Raw genomic sequence first — 24,911 nt, forward strand, 5'->3', positions numbered from 1 at the left:
GATGGTCGCTTGCCATATTTGCTATTCTTTCTGCACATCGAGACGGTTTGTTCCTGCTCCCTCAATAAGGCTTCTTTAAAATAGAGCCAGCTCACCTGGACTCCTTTCCCCCTCATATTAGCCTTTCAGGGGATTCTGCCTGTTAGTTCCCTGAGGGAGTCAAAGTCTGCTTTTCTGAAGTTCAGGGTCCTTATTCTGCTGCTCTCCTTTCTTCCTTTCATCAGGATCCTGAACTTGACTATCTCATGGTCACTGCTGCCCAGGTTGCCACCCACTGCTCCTTCCCCTACTAATTCTTCCCTGTTTGTGAGCAGCTGGTCAAGAGGACCACAGTCCCTAGTTGGTTCCTCCTGTACTTGCGCCAGGAAGTTGCCCCCAACACTCTCCAAAAACTTCCTGGATTGTCTGTGCACTGCTGTATTGCTCTCCCAGCAGATGTCAGGGTGATTGAAGTCACCCATGCAAACCAGGGCCTGTGATCTGGAAACTTCTGTTAGTTGTCCGAAGAAATTCTCATCTACCTCATCCTCCTGGTCTGGTGGTCTATAACGGATGCTTACCACAACATCACCCTTGTTGCTCTCGCCTCTAAACTTAACCCAAAGAGACTCAACAGGCTTTTCTCCAGTTTCATATTGGAGCTCTGAGCAATCATACTGCTCTTTTAAATACAGTGCAACTCCTCCAACTTTTCTCCCCCACCTGTCCTGCCTGAACAGTTTATACCCATCCATGACAGTGCTCCAGTCATGTGAGTTACCCCACCAAGTCTCTGTTATTCGAATCACATCATAGTTCCTTGACTGCACCAGGATTTCCAGTTCTTTCTGCTGATTTCCCAGGCTTCTTGCGTTCGTGTACAGGCACCTAAGGTAACTAGTTGTTTGCCTTATTTTCTCGGTATCTATCAGGAGGCCTCCCTGTTGCATCTTCCTTCTCGTGTTTCCTCCCGGTATCCCACTTCCCCACTTAACTCAGGACTTAGGTTTCCATCCCCTTCTTGAACTATTTTTCAGATTTATTGGACAAACACTTTTTTTTCCTCCATATCAAACTTTTTTCATGTCCGTACGTTGTTTAAAAATAAAACAAACAAAAATTCCTGTATTGTTAGACAATACATATCTACATCTACACGACCACCCTGCCTATATAACCAATGCTGATTCTGTTTAAAGGTCACTTCCCACTAAGTCAGTGGAAAGACTCCTATTGACATCAGTAGACTTTCGCTCAGGCTCCACTGCTATAAAGTAACTGTAGTTTTAAGTTTTCTTCTGCACCTGTCTAAACCTGATGATGTATGTTTGTGCATTTTTTCCATTATCTGGTAATATGCAGTCCCACCAATAACAGCGAATGTTTTGGCCTAAGAAATAGCAGTGGTAGTAAATTCCACTGAGATACTTCATAACTACTGTCCTCTTCGTTACCAAATGTTTTGTGAAATGTTCAATCATCATTAAGATTTGCACCTCTCTTATATGTTCAAAAAGGGGTAATATCTGTGGCTCATGTGAAATACATTTCTGAGTACATGTATCTAACTCTGCAGGGCATCAGAAGAGTCTATCCAGAGCTCTTACAACAAAATTTAGCATTAGAGGAGCATAGGGAGTGATGTCAGATGTTTTCAAATATATTTTAAAGTCATCTTGAACTTTCCAGGAGAGAGAGTAAAGAGGAGGGTGGACACAGAGATAAAAGAAGCAAGGAGAAGAGAGGAAGGGTGAAAAAAATTGATACAACAACTGTGCATAGTTCTTGCCCATTTGCCTAGAGTGAGCAATGGTTGCTTGGTTATTTGACAGCAGAGTAAAATAACACTGTTTTTTTATTATTATCTTCCACCTGGTATGAATGGATGAATGCTGTTGATTTTGTACCTGGGATGATGCATTTTCTTGATCCTTTTATGAGCATTTAAGAGAGAGAAGCTCCAGGACTTCAGCAAATTCTCAAAAAATTACTTGTCCAGCTTTTGTGTGTTAACCATAAGAATTTTACATGTATATATATTTTTAAATAGTGCTAAAGAGATTATGGAGCATTGATATGAGATGATTCAGACAGAAGGGACCCAGCCTAAATCTTTGAGGAAGCTTTGTGCTTTACTGGAAATTGTATCTTGACCACATTAGTATCATCACGCTATATTTGTGTCTCTGTTGTTTCCTGTATTTTATTATCCAGGCTGAAGAACTGCATCCTGGATATTCTAAATACAATTATGTGTATTTGGCAAAGGTAACTAAAACAGTTTACTTTAAAAAAATAATTCATAGAATCTGGTATTATAGAAGGCCTGGTTAGTTTTTACACATTTTTTTTCTTTCAGTGCTATAAAGATCTTGGCCAGAGAAGCAATGCACTGAAATACTGTGATTTTGCATCATCATTGTTACCAGTTACCAATGAGGTGAGTACCGAAAGTGGCTATGAGTTTCTGTTGTGATTGTTGTCGTCCTCTCTGGCAGTCATCGCTGCTGTGTCCAAATACACTAGGGTAATAAAGCTACACCTCTTGAAGGTGAAACCCTCCTCCTTTCTTTTTAAGCCAGTTTATTACAATAGTTGATTCCGTCTGTGTGAAATATCTGACAAAGTGGTTGTTTGGGAAGCTTCCTAAAGCTTGCTGTAAAGAGTCTGGTTTATGCCAAAGAATCGACCCATTTGTAATTCATCTATTTGTATTAAACTAGCTTAAGCTCAGACTGTTCTGTCTGTCCCTACTAGCCATGCTTGTATCCACACACTCTGGGGCACCCCAGCTTTACCTTCTGTGGGCTCAAAGCGTAACCCAGTTAATTTAGACACCCCCACCCTTTCCCAGTTCCTAGGCACCTATCCTTACCCAGTTCCTAGAGCTTGGGGCCACCACAGGGCTCAGGGCGTAATCTGGTTAATTTAAGTACCCACCTTTGCCCAGTTTCTAAGGCTCAGAGTGGGTTTGCAGGGCCTTATACCAGTGAAAGAGCCTTGCACAGTAATACCCTTAACTGCTGTTTATTAACAGTTAACAAAACAGAATGCACACACTAAGCATACAATGCTCATCACTCCCAATAAGGCAGACAAACTTTTCCTAGTAGCCAGTCAGGATCAGGTCATCCGGGGCTCCTCTGGCTTCTGCATGATATAGCTGGCAGGCTGTTGAGGTCTGGCAACTCTGATCTTGGGCTGTGTCCTGGAGTTAATTTCCGAAGAACTTCCTTTTGGACCCCAGTTTATAAAGGTAAACTTGAGTCCTGCTTATCTGTACCGTAACCGAAGTGCTCCGGAACAGTATATTTTTCACCAGTCCTAGCCCATGATGAAACAGTTCTTTAACCAGTCAGACCCCACCACCTTAACTGATATAAATCTTGCAAAATTAGTTATGTAACAGATAGAAACAATCGGAGAACCAGACACAAATCTACAGATAAACAATAGAAAAGGGGGGACCATAAAGGCAAACAATAAAAAAGTATAGATTTCATAATCACAGCTGTTGATAAGTGATTCCTTGCCAGACCAAATGCTATCAAACAAAGTTTTCTTTTACCATCTAAATATCTGTTTCTTTATCTGGTGATGGTGGGCACTGTTACAACAGGATCACCCCATATTACATTGTTTTGATGCGATTTAGATGGAATGTGAAGATGTGACTTTCTGCTTAGCTCATGTTCTAATGTGGCTGCAGAAAAAGGCCTCAGACCTTACATGCGGAAAAGTTTTGCCCCATGTCCACATTTGCGCTGCCCTAAATAATTTCGGTCTCAATGACTCTGGATTCTGGATCTCTGGTTCTGTTTCTAAAAGCAGTGTACTCTGGAGCCTGGTGATTCTGCAAGACCACCGGTGCATTGTTGGTCAGTGGCAGAAGGAGGACAAGTTTCAACTTGTCTTCAGCCACACTACTGTTAAACTAGTAAGTCTGAACCAGATGAACTTTACCCACTTTACATCTGCTGAAGAAAGTCTGTTCTAACTGACTATTAGATCCTTTGTTGACCATTTGGAGTGCTTTTCTGTGTGGACACAAAGCGTTTTATAACTACTCTAGAAACTTTAACTGGTTTAAGTTCTCCAGTGTAGACCAGGTCATGGCAATAAGATCCATACATATTCTCTGGTCTCCTGTAGAAGTAAGTTCCATGATTACAGACCTTCCACTGAAAATGTCTTAATGTCCTAGAGCAGGGGTCGGCAACCTTTCAGAAGTGCTGTGCCAAGTCTTCATTTATTCACTCTAATTTAAGGTTTCGCGTGCCAGTCATACATTTTAACGTTTTTAGAAGGTCTCTTTCTATAAGTATATAATATATAATTAAACTATTGTTGTGTGTAAAGTAAATAAGGTTTGTAAAATGTTTAAGAAGCTTCATTTAAAATTAAATTAAAATGCAGAGCTCCCCGGACCAGTGGCCAGGACCTGGGCAACGTGAGTGCCGCTGAAAATCAGCTCGCGTGCCGCCTTTGGCACACATCCATAGGTTGCCTACCCTTGTCCTAGAGTGTCACAAGTTCAGACCTGAGCTTTATCAGCCTAAGGACCTACTGTGAGCATAGTAGATGTGGTGGGACAGGAGAGAGATATAGAGGTGGTTCCTGAGAGGAAATGGCTCTATCCCATTCAGTTCTTGAAGTTAAGGAAATAAGACCTTTCAGTGGCCTCATAGTTTGATTGACAACTCTGTCAAATGTTCCTGCTCAGAAGACAGACCACTGCCTGCTGCACCAAGAGCAGCTTCTGGGTGGGCCTTAGTTTCAGCCAAAGTTAGGGTATATTGTAATAATAAAATATATTAAATATAATAAATTAAGCATGACATTTTCTGGTAATATTTATTGGAACAAATATTAATAATCTCCTTAGCAGTGTTTCATTCTTTACTTAATGCTAAGATATGCCTTGAGTTTATCCTTTTTTTACTAAAGTTAAGAGGATCTCTCCATCAGTTAGCAGTACACAGTAGATCTGACATCAGTTAGCAGTACACCTAAATTGTAGAAAAATCAAGACTACTGGATTCGGGGAACAGTTTGTAACTGAACTGGTTTAAGCAGAGTCAGTTAAGTATGTTCACATTAGTCACAGAATCATAAGACTGGAAGGGACTTTGAGAGGTCATCTGTTAAAGTCCCCTGCGCTCATGGCAGGACCAAGTATGCTGAATGGGTTTAAGTTTTGCCCCCGTGTTCACCCTAGTGCTATCCACATGATGTTGTAATGAGCTCCAGCTGAAAAAGTACAGGAAATCATTTCAGCTATTACACAATAAAAATGCATCAAAATAGAACAGACAGATCGCAGAAGGTTATGGTGGGCACACGATCCCTCGAATACAGCAAGCCAAAAGGATCAGTTCTCTTCAAGATATATGTGAAAACTGGTTGAAGAGAGCTTGAGGCAAACAACACTATGTTAAAATGCACTACAGAACATCTGAACAGCAGCAGCATCTACATGGACCAACTAATGCTCAGCACATTAGTGTGCTTTAGAAATCATACTCTGCAGAGCATAGCACCCCACTGTGTAGACAAGCCTAAGACTGGGGACCAATTGAGCCCCTCTTAGCAACAAAATACTTGTTCAACTAAAACACTTAAATGATTCACCGTTTTTTGTTTTGCATGATTTTAAAGATATCACAATGTTCTGGCCCTGGATTGTTGTTTGCCTGACTTGGCTTTGTTTACATGTGAAATGTTTTGGATTAGATTTAGAAGAAAGTCCAGGAAAAAGAGACATTGGGATCACAGTCAGTAATGCCGTAAAACCAATGTGTGTGATCGTACAACAAGCAAAGTCTGTGAAACAAGTAAATATAATGTAGAGATTTGAAAGATGAATTGTGCCAAATGTCAGCCCCAATTACATCTGATTTAGAATATTGTGGATTGTTCTGTTTATTGAATAAGGATAAGACTATTATTGAAATTGGGAAAATATGATGGAAAAGCTCCTGAAATGATTCAGGGTTTGGAGATTAAGGTGGGAAGAATATCTAGTCAGATTAGTTTGGGGTGGGAAGAGATTGTACTAAGAATGCAGAGGCTCATGGAAAGAAAATAGTAAATGGATATCAATTAAGTATCTAAAGTGGAAACAGATCTGAAAATGAGGAGATTATAGATTGAAGATGGAGAGGAGGAGAAGTAATTCAGGCAGAATGTATTCAATGTGAAGGTTACTTCAGTATAATTGTTCAGTCTTGAGGTTCATCATCTGCCATGTGGCTTAAGATGCTGTCACAGTCATGCTAGAAATCTGTCATTTCCGACTGTAATCACAGCCATTTTCTCACGTGAGTAATTCAGCAGGGGAATTCTTTGATTATACTCTTTTTTTAAAAACTAATTCTTGTTGAGAAATATGTATATTGACAAAAAAAGCAGAAACATAATATAATACAGTGGACAACACTATTATTCTATCTGTCGCTCAAGCATGTAACCTGGGTGTCATCTTTGATTTGAACTTCTGTCTAGGTCTTCATTTCCAGACTGTGTCTAAGTCCTGAAGATTCTTTCTGTGTAACATCTGTGTAAAATGGCCTTTCGATCCAGCCAGCCAGCTAAAACCTTTGTCCAGGCTCTCATCCCGTGTCTCGATTATTGTGGCATCCTTTTCTCTGGCTGTCACAAATACAATCTTGTCCCACTGATGTCCTTTCAGAATGCTACTACAAAGATCATTTTCCTAGCCCATCAACTTTGACCATGGCACCGCTTTCCTTGCATCTCTTCAGTGACTCTCTCTCCTCTGTCATATGAAACATAAGCTACTTGTCATTAGTTTCAAGGCCATTCACGACCTATCTCCCCCCGATCTATTATCTCTCATTCACTAATGAAAAGTTGACTCCCTCCTCTGAGCAACCCATGAGGCCAGCCTCCATCGCCCACTTGTTAAATTTTCAAGCAGGCGCCTGTGTGCTTTCTCCCATCCTGCCCCTCATGCTTGTGAGACGCTCCCCATGAATATCCACAAAACTAACTCATTATCATCTTTCAAACCCCTCCTTAAAACTCTACTTTGCTCTAGGGCCTACAAAAAGCTTGACTGCAGTTAGGCAGCTGGTGTGCTGAGACCGCTGCCTGTCATGCTGATAAATATTGTCTCATTGTTTCCTTGTGCTTCTCCCCATCTTGTCTATATCCACCTGTTGTCTCTTGTCTTGTAATTAGATTGTGAGCTTTTTGGGGCAGGGACTGTCCTTTTGTTCTGTGTTTGTACAGAGCCTAGCACAATGGAGTCTCAGCATTGCGATGTCTAACATTTAAGTCTCCTGCCACCTAATGGTATTTATTCAGTCTCAAGTTAGGCAGCTAGGATCCCTATACAAAGCATGAGGAGAGTTAGAAGCTAAAGAATGGGAGTCACAAAGGCCAGTATGTGGACAAGAAGCTGCCTAAACTAGCCAGTAGGAAATACTGCGGAGAGAGATGTGTCCTAAGCCTCAGTCCTCAAAGAGATTTAGGCGTTTAACACTGGGCCGGAAGGAGGTGCCTCGTGTACTCGGGATTCACAGCCATGAACGCTCTCCTGGAGTTAGGTGCCTAAACCAAGTCATTCTCTTTCTCACAAAAAAATGGAGAAGGTGGGGTAATAGTGGCCCCCTTATATCCAGTAGCCCAGTGGCTAGAGCGCTCACCCAGGATGTGAGACCCCAATTCAAATCCCCACTCTGTCTAATTTGCATCAGAGATTTGAACCCAGGTCTCCTCCCTCTCAGGTGAGTTCCCTAACTACTGGTTTCTGAGGTGGGAATCTATCCTGTTGAAACTGTTCCACTTTGTATGAAATAGTTAGATATTCACTGGAGCAGGGACTGGAACCATCAGGTGAGTGCCCTAACCATTGGGCCAGAGAGCTGTCTCTCTCTGTTTAAGTATTTCCTATAAATTGGAACAGTTTCAAAAGTGAGACAGAGTGATCCACCCCAGAACACCCTAAAGCCCAGTGGTTAGGCCCACACCTGGGAAGGGAAAGAGATCTTACTCCACATCAGGCAGAGTACGGACTTGAACCCTGGTCTCCTAGATCTTGGGTGAGTGTTCTGAGTATGAGGGGGTTGCTGTTGCCATCACCACCTCTTCTTCTTGGGCTGCATTTTTGGTGGATGAGTGCAGGCAGTCTGATAGGTGGCTTCTGGGAATGCCTACCGGATTGAGCCCTGCAGGCGAAAGAGGCAAGGGAACACCTAGTTTGTGGGTTCTGGTGGAGTATAGTCACCAAGCTGTTTGGCGTCATCAGGAAACTTTACCAGAGGAAACTTAGGTGCCTAGCGGGTTAAGCAGCAATTGAGTAGGTGTTTTGAGGATCTGCATTTTGGGTTTAGGTGCCTAAAGTGACAGTTACATGCCTAGATCCCTTTGTGGATCCAGCCTTATATGACAAAGTCCCTGGAGTGGTGCAGCAATGGGTTTTAAGGAACAAGCACTTAGAGCACTTTATGGTGCAATTTACATGGCTGCATAAACACTAGAAATAATAGTCAATGATGGCCTGATTTCTCGGAGCTGCTGAGCACTCACAGCTTGCACTGAGTTTGGTGGGGGCTACAGGTACTTAGCATCTCTGAAAATCAGGCCATTATCATATTCATGTTTGTCCCTAATTAATTTTGATCTTAGAAAACATAGGCCCAGATCTTCAGCTGGTTCAAATGAACATAGATCCCATCCAAATATCCTCTTTTTCTCTGCTCTCCCTGTTACAATATGCACTTATGCCCAGGGGGCTGCTTCCAGCTGGGAGCATCTCTAAATAGACAATATCCCTCATGAAGGAAAACAAAGATTCAGTGGGCCAGTATCAAACTGGGAGTAATTCTTCAGAGGGGGCACAAGAGAAGTCTTCAAGTAAAATGACAAACTACTTCTCAAAGAGAATGTATTATCCTTCAGGGTCATTGTTCCTGTAAGTCCCTATATCTTGAGGTTTTGGAAATGAGCAACTTGGCATCTCTGAACAAGGGGCCACAATCATGTACACAGTCTTTTTTAAAACAAGAGAATACAGGAGTAATGTCACAAACTAGATTTGGGGGGTAAATTGGTGGTACAGCACTATATTAGATTTCTTTTCCTTTATCGCTTGTACTAAACAGAAAGCTTTGAGGAATCATATGGTCTTCCACTGGTCATAAATCTCATATTGTAAAGGGGTGTTGAACAGTTAGATGTGCCTGAGACATTACGTTGTCCTGTTGCTCTCCAGGTGGATAACCTCAGGGTCCTGGGAAACATTTGCCCTCTCAGTGAAACAGATCCTAATGTTCAAGGCTGTGAGTGAACTCTGGTTGAATGCATAATGGCTAATCTGTTTGGCCAGTAGTCATTACGCCACCATTAGTTTGAAATGTGGTTTGAGAAACCTGTGAATGTGAAAGGCATTATATAAATTCTGTCCAAAGTAGATGTGGTGAACTACCAAAATGAAAACAGTACTTGTTGAAATCTTGGGAGAAAAATGCTATAATTTAATTTGAAAATATGAACAGTCATTTGAAATTTAAAAAGGAGGTCTGAGTGTGTGTGTGCATGTAGTATTAAAATACAGTTCTCATCAGGCAAAGGAGGCCTAGTGTTGCAGAACTGAGAACACTGATTCTTTGTTTTTAAGAAAGAATCTTGTATATTGTCAGTGGTGAAATTTGTAGCAGCAAGAACCTAAACGTATAATTTTAATATGTGCAAATATAAAAAGAAAAACAGGAAAAATAACTAGCTTTATATCCTACATGTGGGCCACAGTGAAGGTACCATGCTTGCCTATTGGGAACAATGAATTCATTGCTATGCAGTATAATAAAAGATTTAGTGACATGTTCCTGGAAAAAATTGGAAGGTTCCACTCATCCATGGCCTCATATAAAAATAAACATGAGGGACTATGGTTATAAACGCCTGCCTCCCCTATCCCCCCAAAAAGAGTTGTAGTTTCAGAAGAGCTGAAAACAGCAAAGCAGGAAGAGCTATTCAGTTACACTGGGAGATTTATCAAATCCAGACAAAAATTATATTAAACTGGAGTTAAGATTGAGACTATGTATTAATATTAATGGTGGTACAATGTATCAGAATACTGTAGTTATCAAAAAACTATTAATAAAAACATAGGAAATTCAGAGTTAAGGCTAAACATCAAAGAAACAAGATGGACGAGGTAATATCTTTTATTGGACCAACTTCTGTTGGTGAGAAAGACAAGCTTTCGAGCTATACCTGAAGAAGAGCTCTTGTGTAGCTTGGAAGCTTGTCTCTCTCACCAACAGAAGCTGGTCCAATGAAAGATATTACCTCATCCATAATCTCTCTCTAATTCCTGACACCAACATGGCTACAATAACCCTGCAGACATAAAAGAAACGCACATTTGAGTGTTATAGAAATGCACAATGAAGACATTGTCAGGAGACAGGACCATAGGCAGTCATGCCTAGTGGTCAGAGTCCAAATGCCAGAGCCCTGGGTTGAGACAAGCTCAGAACCAGGGTCAAAGGTCAGAACTGGAGTCAGAGGCCAGATGACAGAGCCAATGGTAAAGACTGAGTCAGAATCAGGAACCGGAGCTGAGGATCAAAACTGGATTACCAAGGGTCAGGGATGGCAGGAGCAGGTCTGGTTCTGAGGTAAGAACAGGGCTGGGACAGGATGGGAACAAGGCTAGATGCAGGGCAGGATTTGGGCTGGAGCTGCGGAGGAGCAGGGCTTGATGAGAGGCAAGCACAGGGAAGCAGGGAGGCATGGGTGTATTTAAAAACTGGCCTGCTAGCTTCCTGAGCTAATCAGGCAGGGCAGTCCTTCAGGCAGCCTAGCTGGCTCATTTGCGTGTCAGGAATACTGCAGCTGCAGGGCCTTACTCCTGACAGGCATCCACTGCCTGATGACCTTAGTAGGTGAGCAGGTGCTAGAGATTAACTAAAGGTTACAGCAGCTCTTGCAAATATTAAAAAGTCCATGAGGAGGAGGCAGATGGGACTGGAAACAAGGATTAAGATCTGGAACTTGTGGGATCAAGAGTAGAGGGCAGATGAGTCAAGGTACCTAGCTGGGAAATGTGAAAGTCTGAAGAATTCCTTGATATTGGGCAAGAATGCAGCAACAGAGGAAGAACTCAGGCTGTGAGGTTTTTTTGTGTATATTAATCACCATGACAGACCTCCCTAGTGATAGATTCACATTTTCAACAGTCTGCATAGGAAAGAGCTAAAGACATTCACATATATATTTTTGCACGATATATAAGTGTGTGTGTATATATAAATAAAATAAATGAGTGTGTGTATGAGAGAGAGAGAGAGTTGCAACATCCATCAGTTATTTGACCCCTTTGAAAGTTTGATGTTCGTAACACTCCTGTATCATCTTAAATGTGCTTTTCCCAATCTCAAAAACTGTTCACTCTTACTAGATCTTGCCAAAATATTTCAAATAAACCTAATTTGAAATTTCTTTGAAAAGTTGTTTCGTAGATATGGCATGAGAGTACAAAAGTACCAAATGTTAAGTGGAAATTACCTTTATTGAGCATTTGGGATTGGGGGGGAATCAGGTTTATTGTCAAAAATAAGTCTCAAAATCAACCATAGAGCGGCTGCCTCTTTTCCATAATCCTGCCATGGGAAGAGAGCTAGAAGTCTTGGTGAACCACCGTGGTTATATGATTGGAGCAGAAAAGGAGGGCATTGGGTTATATTTTGTCTGTGGAGAAATTGATACCAAAGGCATTAGATATTGATTTAGTTGCGGATTCCATTTGCACTGAATGTGACTGTCTGAATTTCAATGAAGGGCCCAGCCAGAATAGGCAGTCCTGAGGGCGCCATGATTTACTCTTACAGACTAACAACTGAAACATGCCGCTTAAAAACAGACCATATGTTATAAGGATCTAAATTTATAAAACAAAGGAAGGTTAACACCTTCTATATTCTCCTCTTTTTTCTTTTTCTTTTTTTTTAAAACTTCTCTCTCATACATTATAATCTACATGGTGTTTAAGTTATTGCCAAAAGGCTTGACTTTTTCTATTGCTTACATTCTTCATAGTCCAAAAAAATATGTGGAGAGATGACCTGGATATTTGCATTTTTTTGATTGGGGGAACACTTGTGTGGTGATTTTTTTACATATGAATAACCTATCCTACATTTATGTATTGAGTTTAACATGTTATGATGAAACTGATGATTAGTTTATTACTAAGCACTCATGGCAAGATCCTTTCAAATGTAAGTAGGGTGACTAGACATTCCAAAATTATCGGGACCATCCCAATATTAGGGGCTTTGTCCTATATATGCCTCCTGCCCTGAAAAAAGAAAGTCCCAATTTTTCATACTTGCTATCTGGTCACCCTAAATGTTTGAACATAGTTGTCTATGCAATAAAAATATTATGAATTGCAGCAGTCTCCAAAGCATGGGCCATGTTGGTGCAGCAAGGACTAGTTACGGACGTGTAGGAGAAATATCAATTGAGATGGCAGCACATGCCAGGACTGAAGGGAGGTGCAATTAGTTTCATTTTCCTGAAGGGAGGCTCGGCTTTCAAAAATTTGGAATATGCTGCTGCTAACTGCTAAAATAAAACCAAATTAATTGGTGAAATTTGGTTTTTGAGGTTGGACAAAGAGTCCGTCAGGATATAAAACTTTACATAACTAATGGTCAATATAAATTGAACCTTAAGTCATTTGTAGAAGATATACCTTTGCAACACAAATCCTAGAAATAGCTGAAATATGAGTTTTCAGTCATTTTGATGTTAATTTTTTTAATAAAGTGTAATTAGAACATGCAGCATTACGAACAGTCAACTGCATGTTTTTCATTTTGTTGGCATTGATAATTAGAAGCCTTGAGAAATCGTGGCTCATTTCCAGAGGAAGACATTAGAAATATGTGAGACCGTAAAACGCCCTGTCTTGTGACATACAGTAACAAAGTAGAAAATTGCAAGTGGGTGACTGCAGTGATTTATTGAAATATCTAAGGAGGAAAGCAATATTATGACATTATATTTAAACTGATGACTACTGCAGTCATGCTTATGAAGTGCCTGTGGTAGTTATTAAATTGGGAACAGGAAGCATTTAGTTTGTATAATTAAATATATTATCCACAAGAGATTTTACTCTAATTGGCCACCATTGTGTGTGATTGGGTCTCTCTTGTACTAAACTTGAAGGTGTCTCACGGAACTATATAGAAATTGTATAGCTATAACCAGAAGTCATGAGTGGTTCTCAAAACATGGTAATGTCAATGCTGTCCATTTAATGAATATTAGAGTATAGTTTTGGACCCTGATAGCCAAACTCTGAACTGATTAAACAAGCCTTGTAGCCCCATTGACTTCAGTGAAGTATTACATGATGGATAGCAGTATAGAATTTGGCCCTACTAGCACAAAGTTATGTTCTGGTTAACTGGTGCACCCATTTTGCAATGTTGCCATGGTGTGTTGACACCCAGTGATGCACAGTTGGGACTTTATCACTAAACACACATAAGTATCCATTGTGCTGAGTATTTCATGCATGAGGTGGGAGGTAAAATAAAGATTTTTATCTTTCTCTCATATATTTATTTGCAGTTAAAGAAAAACATTCAGAAATTAGCTGCAAAACTAGTGCCAGCAAACCTCTCACCCCAACAACCTCTTCTCCCATTCCTGTTCTCAACAATCTCCCTTTTCTCTTTGACCCCTTTCTCAGCTGCCTCGCTTTACTTTTTTTATCTCTAATCCATCAGATGTTTCTCTCCCTTACTAAATTCCCTGAAGTTGATGGACAAAAGAGAGACATTTAAACAGGAAGGGAGTGGGGGGAAGTGGTAGATGAGCAGTTTATGGCCCACAGAACATATGGAGCTCACATTTGTTTGTAAAAAAATACATTAGAAGCATTTAACCAATGTGTGTTTTTCAGTAGAAAGTCAAAGTTGAAAATGGCAATTGGCTCTAGCTGAGTAGGTACGACCAATCTTCAGCCTAGGAGTGAACAATTGAGTCTCTTGCCAACAAACTGCTTTCCTGGTCTGACTAAATCCTCCAAAAGGAGATCAAGACCTTTCCATCCTCCCAGCTACAAATGAATCAATATGATTGTTCATCCCTGGAAGATCAGAGATCCAGTAAATTTCTAAAATGCCTTAAGGGAGAAAGCTGTGCAGATGTGGGAGTAGAGGATCACTGGTCCTGCAACAATCAGTGATCTCCTCCTTTACCTCCACATTGGGCCTATGCGTGGCAGATTGACCGCCCTGGAATCTGAGCTCTTCCTCCATAAAGCAAGGTCACAGTCAACAGCTGTGCAAGCTTCTCTTCCCTGCCAATGTGCCACAACCCTCGTCAGGAGGGACCGCATATAAAGATGACATAATAGCTCTGTTTCTATTCTGTGTTTGGTTTCTTTGTTGTTATTGCCAGCAAAAATCCCAATAGTTGTGCTTTATGATGTGTGGTCTCTTATCACTTGGAGGGAACTACTCAGTTCACATAGGCCATCAAATAGTCTTCATGCTGTTACCAGTCTCTTCTTTCAAGTAGTTTTTAGAGCAGTCACATTTTGGTTTCTTTCTCTAATTTCTTTTCTTAGCAGCAGAGGCAGAAGCAGGAAAGATTGCCCAACCTTTAGCTCTGGGTGCGTTGCAACTATCCGAAAAGATTGCCCAATGTATTAGTCTTGCTTTTCTTCTAAGGAAAGAAAGAAATATGCAAGACTATTTTGGAGATTATTTTTAAATGGGATAATTTGTGGTGTGAATAAAGAACTCAATCTGTCTTTGAAATACTGAACAAAATTCACCAGGATATTACAGAACCTGATTCTGTATTTGTAGCTTTGGGCTGAGAGAATTGTGAAAAGACTAGGATTAAATAGAACTTTTTTTTCCTAACTGTAGAAAGAAAATGCCTGTGCAGTTACTTCTGAGTGTAGCCTTGAAAATCATTCTGAATTCCATTGAATAAACAGTCATAAATTTGTAAACCTATTATACTTCTTCTGAACCAAGATTGTGGCAGTCTCTTGACGTGAGGATTGTGTGTTTTCCAACTCTGTATTAAGAACCTTAGAACAGACACTCTGAGGGGGTGCAGTGGCATGGAATTTAAGAGGTGCAGGATATAATGTGATATTTCTTCCTGTTATTAAGAGTATTTTGGCAAGAGTATACAGGCTGTACAATACGTGCCTTTCAAGACTCTGATGAATTATTAGGTGGATAGTTTAGCCTATTGTTGCCAGTGAGAGCACATATTCAAGGGACTTGTACAGCTAACATATTAATGCCTTATTCCGGCCTGATAGTATAATATAGTTTGACATTTCTTGCATATGTTTTCTATCAGTTTCAAATATTTCTCTTTATTCCACCATGTCATTATAGACAACTAACCAAAATAAAGAGGAGCAGGAGTTTATTCACCCATAAACTATATTTTAAAATGTTCTGTATTTTGTTCCAGTTCTTTGATTGAATAAAGCAGTGATCCTGAAATTAAGTGATTACTTCACTCTTTTGGGCTGCAGAATTTTCTTTTAGAAACTTTCCTTTGCAGAGTTATCCTGATTGTTGAAGAAACCATGGCTTCTAATTTTGGAAATACTGGTACAGAACATCTAATGTGTGCATGCCTATGCTTGGTGCATGTGAACCCCAAACCTATGTATGTGAATCAGGTGTTTTCACCTCTACTTCTTTGTGTGCATCATGTAAAGACTTTTAAAAATGTAGCTTTATCTGAATTGATACTGACTTTGTGAGTTGAAGATGTGTGCATGGGCAGGGAGAAGCAACACTCAGGTAACAATTTTCAGGAGAAATGTTTCAATAACTAGAATATCATATTTTAGTGCTGATATTTTGTATAAATACACCCCACCTTTGCATAATGGATTATATTTAAAGGCCAAAACTTAGTCATTTATGACCTTCAAAAGAATTCTGTTGGCCAGGTTTTGCCTTTAGGCACAGCCTTGTATAAGCTGTTCGCATGTATACTGCCCTAAGAGGAGCCCAAAGTTCTTTCCCTGCTCCCCACTAATTTCCAAGTGAGAGTAATCTACTGTACTATAGCAGTAGCAGATTACTACCTTTTGCTCCCATGCTGCCTGAACTTCCTGGCTATAGTATTGTGGGAGGGATAGCTCAGTGGTTTGAGCATTGGCCTGCTAAATCCAGGGTTGTGAGTTTAATCCTTGAGGGGGCCGTTTAGGGATCTGGGGCAAAAATCTGTCTGGGAACTGGTCCTGCTTTGAGCAGTGGATTGGACTAGATGATCTCCTAAGGTCCTTTCCAACCTTAATATTATATGAAAACTGTATCACTCCTCACTCACATGTACAGGGGAGGGGGAGCTACCAGGCATGAAGCCCCTTCTCTTTCACTCCATGCCTGGAACTGGGAGGAGGGGAGGACAGGGTATATTGACACATAGGGTTAGGGCAGGATCTGGCCCTAAATCAGTAGGTATGTTTCTCACATTTTTTTGATAATTGGATAATAAGAGTTCCAAAGAAGAGACAGAGAAGCATCCTTTGGGTATGTCTACACTACGAGATTATTCCAATTTTACAGAAACCAGTTTTTTAATACAGATTATATAAAGTCGAGTGCACACGGCCACACTAAGCACATTAATTTGGTGGTGTGCGTCCATGTACTGACACTAGTGTCGAGTTCCGGAGGGTTGCACTGTGGGTAGCTATCTCATAGCTACCCCATAGTTTCCGCAGTTTCCCCCGCCCCTTGGAATTCTGGGTTGAGATCCCAGTGCCTGATGAGGCAAAAAACATTGTTGCGGGTGGTTCTTGGTACAGCCTCACCCCTCCCTCTGTGAAAGCAGCAGACAACCGTTTCACGCCTTTTTTCCTGGGTGAACTGTGCAAACGCCATAGCACAGCAAGCGTGGACCCTGCTCAGCTCAAGACCGCAATCATGGACGTTGTAAACACCTCGCGCATTATTGTGCAGTCTATGCTGAACCAGGACCTGCAAAACCAGGCAAGGAGGAGGCGGCTGAGGCAGCGCGGGGATGAGAGTGATGAGGACGTGTACACAGAATTCTCTCAAACCACAGGCCCTGCGCTTTGGAGATCCTGATGGTAATGGGGCAGGTTGTAGCCATTGAACGCCGATTTTGGGCCCGGGAAACAAGCACAGACTGGTTGGACCGCATAGTTTTGCAGGCTTGGGATGATTCCCAGTGGCTGCGAAACTTTTGTATGCGTAAGGGCCCTTTGTGACTTGCTTTCCCCTGCCCTGAAATGCCAGAATACCAAGATGAGAGCAGCCCTCACAGTTGAGAAGCAAGTGGCAATAGCCCTCTGGAAGCTTGCAACACCAGACAGCTACCGGTCAGTTGGGAATCAATTTGGAGTGGGAAAATCTACTGTGGGGGCTGCTGTGATGCAAGTAGCCAAAGCAATCATTAAGTTTCTGCTACGAAAGGTAGTGACTTTGGGAAATGTGCAGGTCATAGTGGAAGGCTTTGCTGCAAAGGGATTCCCAAACTGTGGTGGGGCGATAGATGGAACCCATATCCCTATCTTGGCACCGAAGCACCAGGGCACCCACTACATGAACCGCAAGGGGTACTTTTCCATGGTGCTGCAAGCACTGGTGGATCACAAGGGATGTTTCACCAACATCCACGTGGGATAGCCGGGAAGGGTTCATGACGCTCGCGTCTTCAGGAACACTACTCTGATTAAACGGCTGCAGCAAGGGAATTACTTCCCAGACCAGAAAATAACAGTTGGGGATGTTGAAATGCCTGTAGTTATCCTGGGTGACCCAGCCTACCCCTTGATGCCATGGCTCATGAAGCCATACACAGGCAGCCTGGACAGTAGTCAAGAGTTGTTCAACTACAGGCTGAGCAAGTGCAGAACGGTGGTAGAATGTGCATTTGGCCTTTTAAAGGCGCGCTCGCGCACATTACTGACTCGCTCAGACCTCAGCCAAACCATTGTTATTGCTGCTTGCTGTGTGCTCCACAATCTCTGTGAGAGTAAGGGAGAGACCTTTATGGCGGGGTGGGAGGCTGAGACAAATCACCTGGCCGCTGATTATGTGCAGCCAGACACCAGGGCGATTAGAAGAGCACACCAGGAAGCGGTGCGCATCAGAGAAGCTTTGAAAACGAGTTTCATCACAGGCCAGGGTACGGTCTGACTGCTGTGTTTGTTTCCCCTTGATGAACCCCCCCCCCCGATTGACTCATTCCCTGTAAGCAACCCACCTTCCCACTTCAATTATAGCTTGCTTAAGGAAATAAAGTCACTATCGTTTAAAAATCATGTATTCTTTATTAAAAAGTCATTATAAAAAGAGGGAGAGAACTGACAAGGTAGCCCGGGTGTGGTTTGGGAGGAGGATAGGAGGGAAGGAAAAGGCCACTAAAAAAATTTCAAAGTAATGACAGCCTTTTGGTTGGGCTGTTCACGGGGGTGGAGTGGGCGTGTGCACGGAGCCTTCCCCCACGCGTTCTTACACGTCTGGGTGAGGAGGATATGGAACATGGTGAGTGGTGGGGGTGGTTACACAGGGGCTGCAGCAGCACTCTGTGATCCTGCTGCTGTTCCTGAAGCTCCACCAGACGCCGGAACATGTCAGTTTGATCATGCAGCAGCCCCAGCGTTGCATCCCGCCACCACTGATCTTCCTGCCGCCACCTTTCATCTCGAGTGTCTCTCCTGTCCTCACATTGGTCCCTCTTGTCCTCACGTTCACTGGCATCTTTCCTGTAATTTGATACCATGTCGTTCCACTCATTCAGATGAGCTCTTTCATTGTGGGTCACTTCCATGCTTTCCGAGAACATTTCGTCTTGTATCTTTTTTTTCCGCTGCCTTATCTGAGATAGCCTTCGGGATGGAGTAGGGAGGCTTGAAAAATTTGCAGCTGCATGAGGGAGGGAAAAAAGGGAGAGAAGTATTTAAAAAGATACATTTTACAGAACAATGCTTATACTCTTTCACGGTGAACAACACTATTCACCTTACGTAACACATGTGATTTCACTACAAGGGCGCATTTTGCATCTTAATATTGAGTGCCTGCAGCTCTGGCGTTAGAGATCTCACAGACGCAGGTCCAGGCAGCAGAATCCAGCTTGCATGCGTCCATGGTAAGCCGTTGTCTTTCTGCTTCTGCAGCCTTCATATACACAGTGCCCTCCTTTCCCAAATACCAAGCAAATCCCGTTCAGTGCTGCTTCTTTCCTGTTAACATGCAGCAGCAGAAACCACCACCCCCATCCAATTCTCTGGGATGATTGCTTTACCCCTCCCCCCACCGCGTGGCTGGTATCATGGAAGATCACTGCTAGCCAATCACCCCGCCTCCCCTGCCTGGTTACCTGCAAGGAAGGATTTCTTTTAAGCAACAGGCAAGCAGCCCAGTAGGAATGGCCATCTCTGTCCCCTTAATTAAATTCCTGAATTTCAACTAGGTTACCATGAACGATATCACTCTCCTGAGGATAACACAGCGAGATAAAGAACGGATATTGCTTGAATGCCAGCAATCACCAGGACCATATGCAGCTAGGCTTTGTCATGCAATGATACCAGATTACTTGCTACATGCATGGCATGGTCAAGTGTCCTACCACAGAGGACGGAATAAGGCTGCCCTGCCCAGAAACCTTCTGCAAAGGCTTTGGGAGTACCTCCAGGAGAGCTTCATGGAGATGTCCCTGGAGGATTTCCGCTTCATCCCCAGACATGTTAACAGACTTTTCCAATAACTGTACTGGCCGCGAATGCATCCCAAGTCCTCAGGGCAAATTAATCATTAAAAAACACTTGCTTTTAAACCATGTTTTATATTTACAAAGGTACACTCACCAGAGGTCACTTCCATGGCTTTCTTGTCTGGGATAGTGGCTTGGGAGGGCTGGGAGGGTAATTCCGTCTGGGTGAGAAAAAGCTCCTGGCTGTTGGGGAGAATGGAGTGCTGTGTGCTCTCTGCAAGCTTGTCCTCCTCTTCCTCCTCTTCATCTTCCCCGTCCGCAGAATTCTCAGCCATGGCTGAGATTACCACCCCCACCTCAGAATCCACAGAAAGGGGTGGGGTAGTGGTGGCGGACCCCCTAGAATTGAATGCAGCTCAGTGTAGAAGCGGCATGTTTTCGGCCCTGCCCTGGACCTTCTGTTTGCTTCTTTGGTTTTCTGGTAGGCTTGTCTGAGCTCCTTAACTTTCACATGACACTGTACTGAGTCCCTGGTGTGGCCTCTCTGCATCATAGCCTTGGAAATTTTTTCAAATGTTTTTTCATTTCGTCTTTTGGAACGGAGTTCCGTTAGCATGGAATCCTCTCACCATATAGCGATCAGATCCAGTACCTCCCGTGCGGTCCATGCTGGAGCTTTTTTTCAATTCTCAAGAGACTGCATTGTTACCTGTGCTGATGAGCTCTGTGTGGTCACCTGTGCTGGTGAGCTCTCCACGCTGGGCAAACAGGAAATGAAATTCAAAAGTTCGCAGGGCTTTTCCTGTCTACCTGGCCAGTGCATCCGAGTTCAGATCGCTTTCCAGAGCGGTCACAATGGTGCACTGTGGGATACAGCCCGGAGGCCTTTACTGTCAATTTGTGGCCACACTAATCCTAATCCGACATGGCAATACTGATTTCAGCACTGCTCCTCTTATCGGGGAGGAGTACAGAAACCAGTTTAAAGAGCCCTTTATATTGATATAAAGGGTCTCGTTGTGTGGACGGGTGCAGGGTTAAATCGGTTTAACGCTGCTAAATTAGGTTTCAATGCATAGTGTAGACCAGGCCTTAGACACTGTATATTCACAGCATACAAACTTCCACACACAATATAAAGCCAAATGTCTTTTGACCCACACTGTACCCGTAAAAGTGTGGGCCTCCCACCACTGGTTCCACGCTAAGGATGTTACTGGTAAGGCGGAAGAGCTTTGTCAGAGCTGTGTGAGGAAGGCTGCCATGGGCTCTATTGCCTCCCACCCTCGTTTTACTTTTGTGATCCCTGAAAAAGAAAAATTAACTAGTTATACGATTTGTAGTTTTAGACTTTCCATGGCTATTAAATTTATGTAGTATCTTTTGTTAATAGCGAAATGTGCATGAGCACGTATTAGCATGATAAAACAAACTACAACAAACAGGGCATTCCGCATCTAATTGCATGTTTTTGTTTGTTTTCCTGTCTTAGGATAAAGAGGCCCAGAAAGATTTAGAAGCTTTACTTCCAATGCTGCAGCTGTGACGAAAAGCACTTCTAGCTCTTCATGCTGTGATGATATTGTAGAAGAACCATAGAAACTAATCACTCAGAGTCTGATCCAAAGCTCGTTGAAGCTAGTGGAAAGACTACCATTAACTTCAGTCATTTTTGGATCAGGCCTTGTAAGTGGATGGCAGTTTGGGTATGAAAATGATGCATTCTATCGTTTTGATTCATAGCTTTATTTTTAACTTTTGGATCTACAGTTTGTTTTAAATTTTTCTTGCCGGAAGTATAGTCTCTCATTATGAAATCCACTGCTGGCAATGGACACCACATAGGCAAGAACGCCAAATGCATTAACTATGTTCTTGGAATGATTAATCAACTAAACTGCAATGCTAGCACAGGATTATATGGAGCAATTTATTTGTTTCTACATTAAATTATGTTTCTACCAATTGATCTATATAAATGTATATGAAGGTACATCATAAACATACATATGTGTGTGCCTCTGCTTTTATTCACAAGAAATGTATACGACTGATGGAAGTTAAGGAAAAAGGGATAGTCTTAAACTATTTTTACTTTAGCCTATTTTTGATTTTAGATGGAAATGTGAAAACTTTATAAATCATGTTTTAAAGTCATATTTTATGTTACTTAAAAGGAAAATATTAAAAATTGGACCAATGAAATGAAATATTGTGGTTAAATCTGTTAGAATTGTGATACATGAGTCCCACCAGGTAGATGAATCCTGGTCATTTGTCTTTGAATAGTAGCCTGTTGCGGTATTGTCAGTCTGGCTTTGAGAGCCCCTCCCCGCCATGTGTAACATTTGTTGATCTTTCATGTCATTTGTGTAATGTGGCTTATGTATACACATATATATAAAAAGCGGTGACATGCTTCTTCTGCTTAAGCAAACCAAGAGTTTATGGAATAGCAGGAGTCTAAATAACACAGGAAAGGCAGAGAGATCATTTTGTTCAGGATCTGATCCAAAACCCACTGAAGTCATTGAAAAAAACGCCAATTGCCTTTAATGAATTATGGATCATGATCTTAATCTAGATTAAAGTATGTGGCCAGAACAAGAAAATGTTCCCATAAATGAAACATAAATACAGGTGAATATACAAGCAAGAGCAGGTGAATATATGAGCAAGAGCAAGCATCATTTCAAACAAAGGGCCATATATTCTCCTTTATGTTTAAAACATCCAGGAGAGGAGCACTGACTTCCCTAGTTTCATGCAATGTTGTTGCAGCCATGTTGGTCCCAGGAGATTGGAGAGAGAAGGTGGGTGAGGTAACATCTTTTATTGGACCAACTTCTGTTGGTGAAAGACCTGAAGGAGAGCTCTGTGTATTTCAAAGGCTTGTCTCTTTCACCAACAGAAGTTGGTCCAGTAAAAGATATTACCTCACCCACCTTGGTTGCCTAGTTTCATCACCTTTAGGGAGCTATTGATTGACTTCATTAACCTCTTGGAACCTTTAGACAGTGCAGAAGAGACAGAGCCACTACGAGTCTATAGCTGTGACCTCTGCTTATCATGCTGACTAGTATTATTGTTTTCTTGTGCTCTCCCAATCTGTTTGGATCGCTGTCTCTTTTCTTATGCTTAGATTGTAAGCTCTTTGGGGCAAGGATTTTTTTGTTCTGTGTTGTACAGGGCCGAGTTCAGTGCTTTACTGCAATAAAAGTAATAGTCTCAGATATTGCTTGCTGATCTCCATCCTAGTCATGGATCAGGGTTACCTTGCAATAGGGACTGTACATTCATATAGTAAGAGACAGTCCCTGCCTCGAAGAGCTTACAGTCTCAGTAATATTTTGTAATATTAATTTGGTAGTTCATATGTCATATCAACAGTAAGTATGTCATAATGAAAATTTTACATTTAGAGAGCTACCATCTTTCTTTCTGCAGAATCCCAGAGTTCTTTACAGAGCTTCACTAAATTCACTAAACTACCACCTCTCAAAGCAATGTAGAAGCTGTTCAAAAGCATTAGGTGACAAAATAGTTTAGTAAAAGTGAAAACTTTTATAGCCAATTGAATATATTTTTTAAAACTCTTGTAATATTAAAAATGTCACCAAAATCATGGACGGGAAGCTACCAGAGAAATGTAGGTAGAATGGTTTTACTATCTATCTACCAAGTTCTGTCTCTGTATAGATCTTTGCATTTTTTACTTCTGCCCCTCACCATTGTATCTGAACATCTTCCATGTAAAGTTGTTGGAACCAGTGAAGTCCCTTGGAATGTCAGGGAGTTTTGGGGATTTACCTACAAAGGAATGTATGTGGTCCTGTGATTTTTAATGGGCACAAGAAGTCACAACCTACACTTGAATTCTTATCCAAAACACAGCAACTCCTGGGTACAGTGACCACCAGTGATCCTGGTTTTCCATGATATAACCCCCCAAAATTCTCCACTAAAAACACACAAATGCATGTTTTTTTGTGTTTAAAATGAAAACTGACAGCCAGAGCCCCACCGCCTGGGGTTGACAGCCAGAGCCGAGCTGCCCAAGGCTGAAGTGTCAATTTCCCCTGTTTTGGTGTATGCACTAGTGGCCTGGTACATGATGATGATGATTTTTGTCACAAAATGTAAAAACTAAAGATTTTCTGTAAAAATGCAAATTCTATGTTTTTCCATGGCAAACAGATTTATAGGATCCCTTGTGACCACGAATACTATGCTCCAACATTTATTCAATACCAGCTCAGCGGAGAGAGATCAGTACCTACTTAATCACCATCATCACTTCCTGCGCAGCACCTGAATTTTCTTTTATACATAAAGTTATGCTGTGATTTTTTTAGTGCTTTATGTACCACAGATCTTCTCAAGTAGACCTTGAAACAAATCTAACTGCCTATGAGATCATTCCTGGCAGTGTATAAAAAGCAAGCTTTTCTCATCCATTGTATGTCTGTGTAACCCCTGCATTACGTCACTGGTAAACAAAATACTAGAATGAAGAATGAGAAAAGGTTTTTGTTTCCTTAAAATAGTGTTAGGCCTTTTCAATAAAATATTTTATTAAATTTCAGTAAACAGACTAATATTCTGGAACTGTATTAAGAGCCAATGTAGTCCAGGGGTAGAGCAATAGACAAGGACTCAGGAGCTCTGGGTTCCATTCCTGGTTCTGTCAGTGATCTGCTGGGTGAGCTTAGACAAATCACCTCATCTCTGTTTCCTTTCCCATCTCGTCTGCCTAGATTGTAAGCTGCCTGAGAGAGGGACTGTCTGCTACTCTGTGTTTGTATAGCACCTAGCCCAAATGAGGCACTGCTGTCATATAAATAATTTTCACTGGGTACCAATGGAGCTGTAATAGAAAAAATACATTTAAAGGGTTTCAGATGTGAATGGGGATTAACTTTTCCAGCCTAACAAGTAAAGAGAATTGGAGTTGTGGTTTCCAGTTTATAGAAGGAGATGGCCAGTGTGGTGGATAGAATTTCAACACCTGGATGTGTGAGAAAGACTCTTTCTTCTTCGAATAGTGTCCCTATGGATAGAATCATAGAACTGGAAGGGACCTCGAGAAGTCATCTAGTCCAGTCCCCTGCATTCAAGGCAGGACTAAGTATTATCTAGACCATTCCTGACAGGTGTTTGTCCAACCTGCTCTTAAAAATCCCCAATGATGGAGATTCCACCAC

General features: G+C 41.7%; 2 protein-coding genes across 2 annotated transcripts in view; both read left to right on the forward strand.

Annotated features, from left to right (window-relative positions):
• Positions 1–21,253, forward strand: part of LOC127050052 (regulator of microtubule dynamics protein 2-like) — a 61,881-nt gene extending 40,628 nt beyond the window's left edge. Inside the window, exons 8-10 of the mRNA XM_050951588.1 lie at positions 2,194–2,247; positions 2,339–2,419; positions 21,200–21,253. Of these exons, the coding sequence (XP_050807545.1) occupies positions 2,194–2,247; positions 2,339–2,419; positions 21,200–21,253 (189 nt within the window). The remainder of the gene's footprint in view (positions 1–2,193; positions 2,248–2,338; positions 2,420–21,199) is intronic.
• LOC127049933 (regulator of microtubule dynamics protein 2-like) overlaps positions 1–21,917 on the forward strand; it is a 64,167-nt gene extending 42,250 nt beyond the window's left edge. Inside the window, exons 9-11 of the mRNA XM_050951330.1 lie at positions 2,194–2,247; positions 2,339–2,419; positions 21,200–21,917. Of these exons, the coding sequence (XP_050807287.1) occupies positions 2,194–2,247; positions 2,339–2,419; positions 21,200–21,253 (189 nt within the window). The 3' untranslated portion in view covers positions 21,254–21,917. The remainder of the gene's footprint in view (positions 1–2,193; positions 2,248–2,338; positions 2,420–21,199) is intronic.
• The last annotated feature ends 2,994 nt before the right edge of the window (positions 21,918–24,911 follow it).

The sequence above is a fragment of the Gopherus flavomarginatus genome, chromosome 4 (genome assembly GCF_025201925.1).
Source record: "Gopherus flavomarginatus isolate rGopFla2 chromosome 4, rGopFla2.mat.asm, whole genome shotgun sequence".
Lineage (NCBI taxonomy): Eukaryota > Metazoa > Chordata > Testudines > Testudinidae > Gopherus > Gopherus flavomarginatus.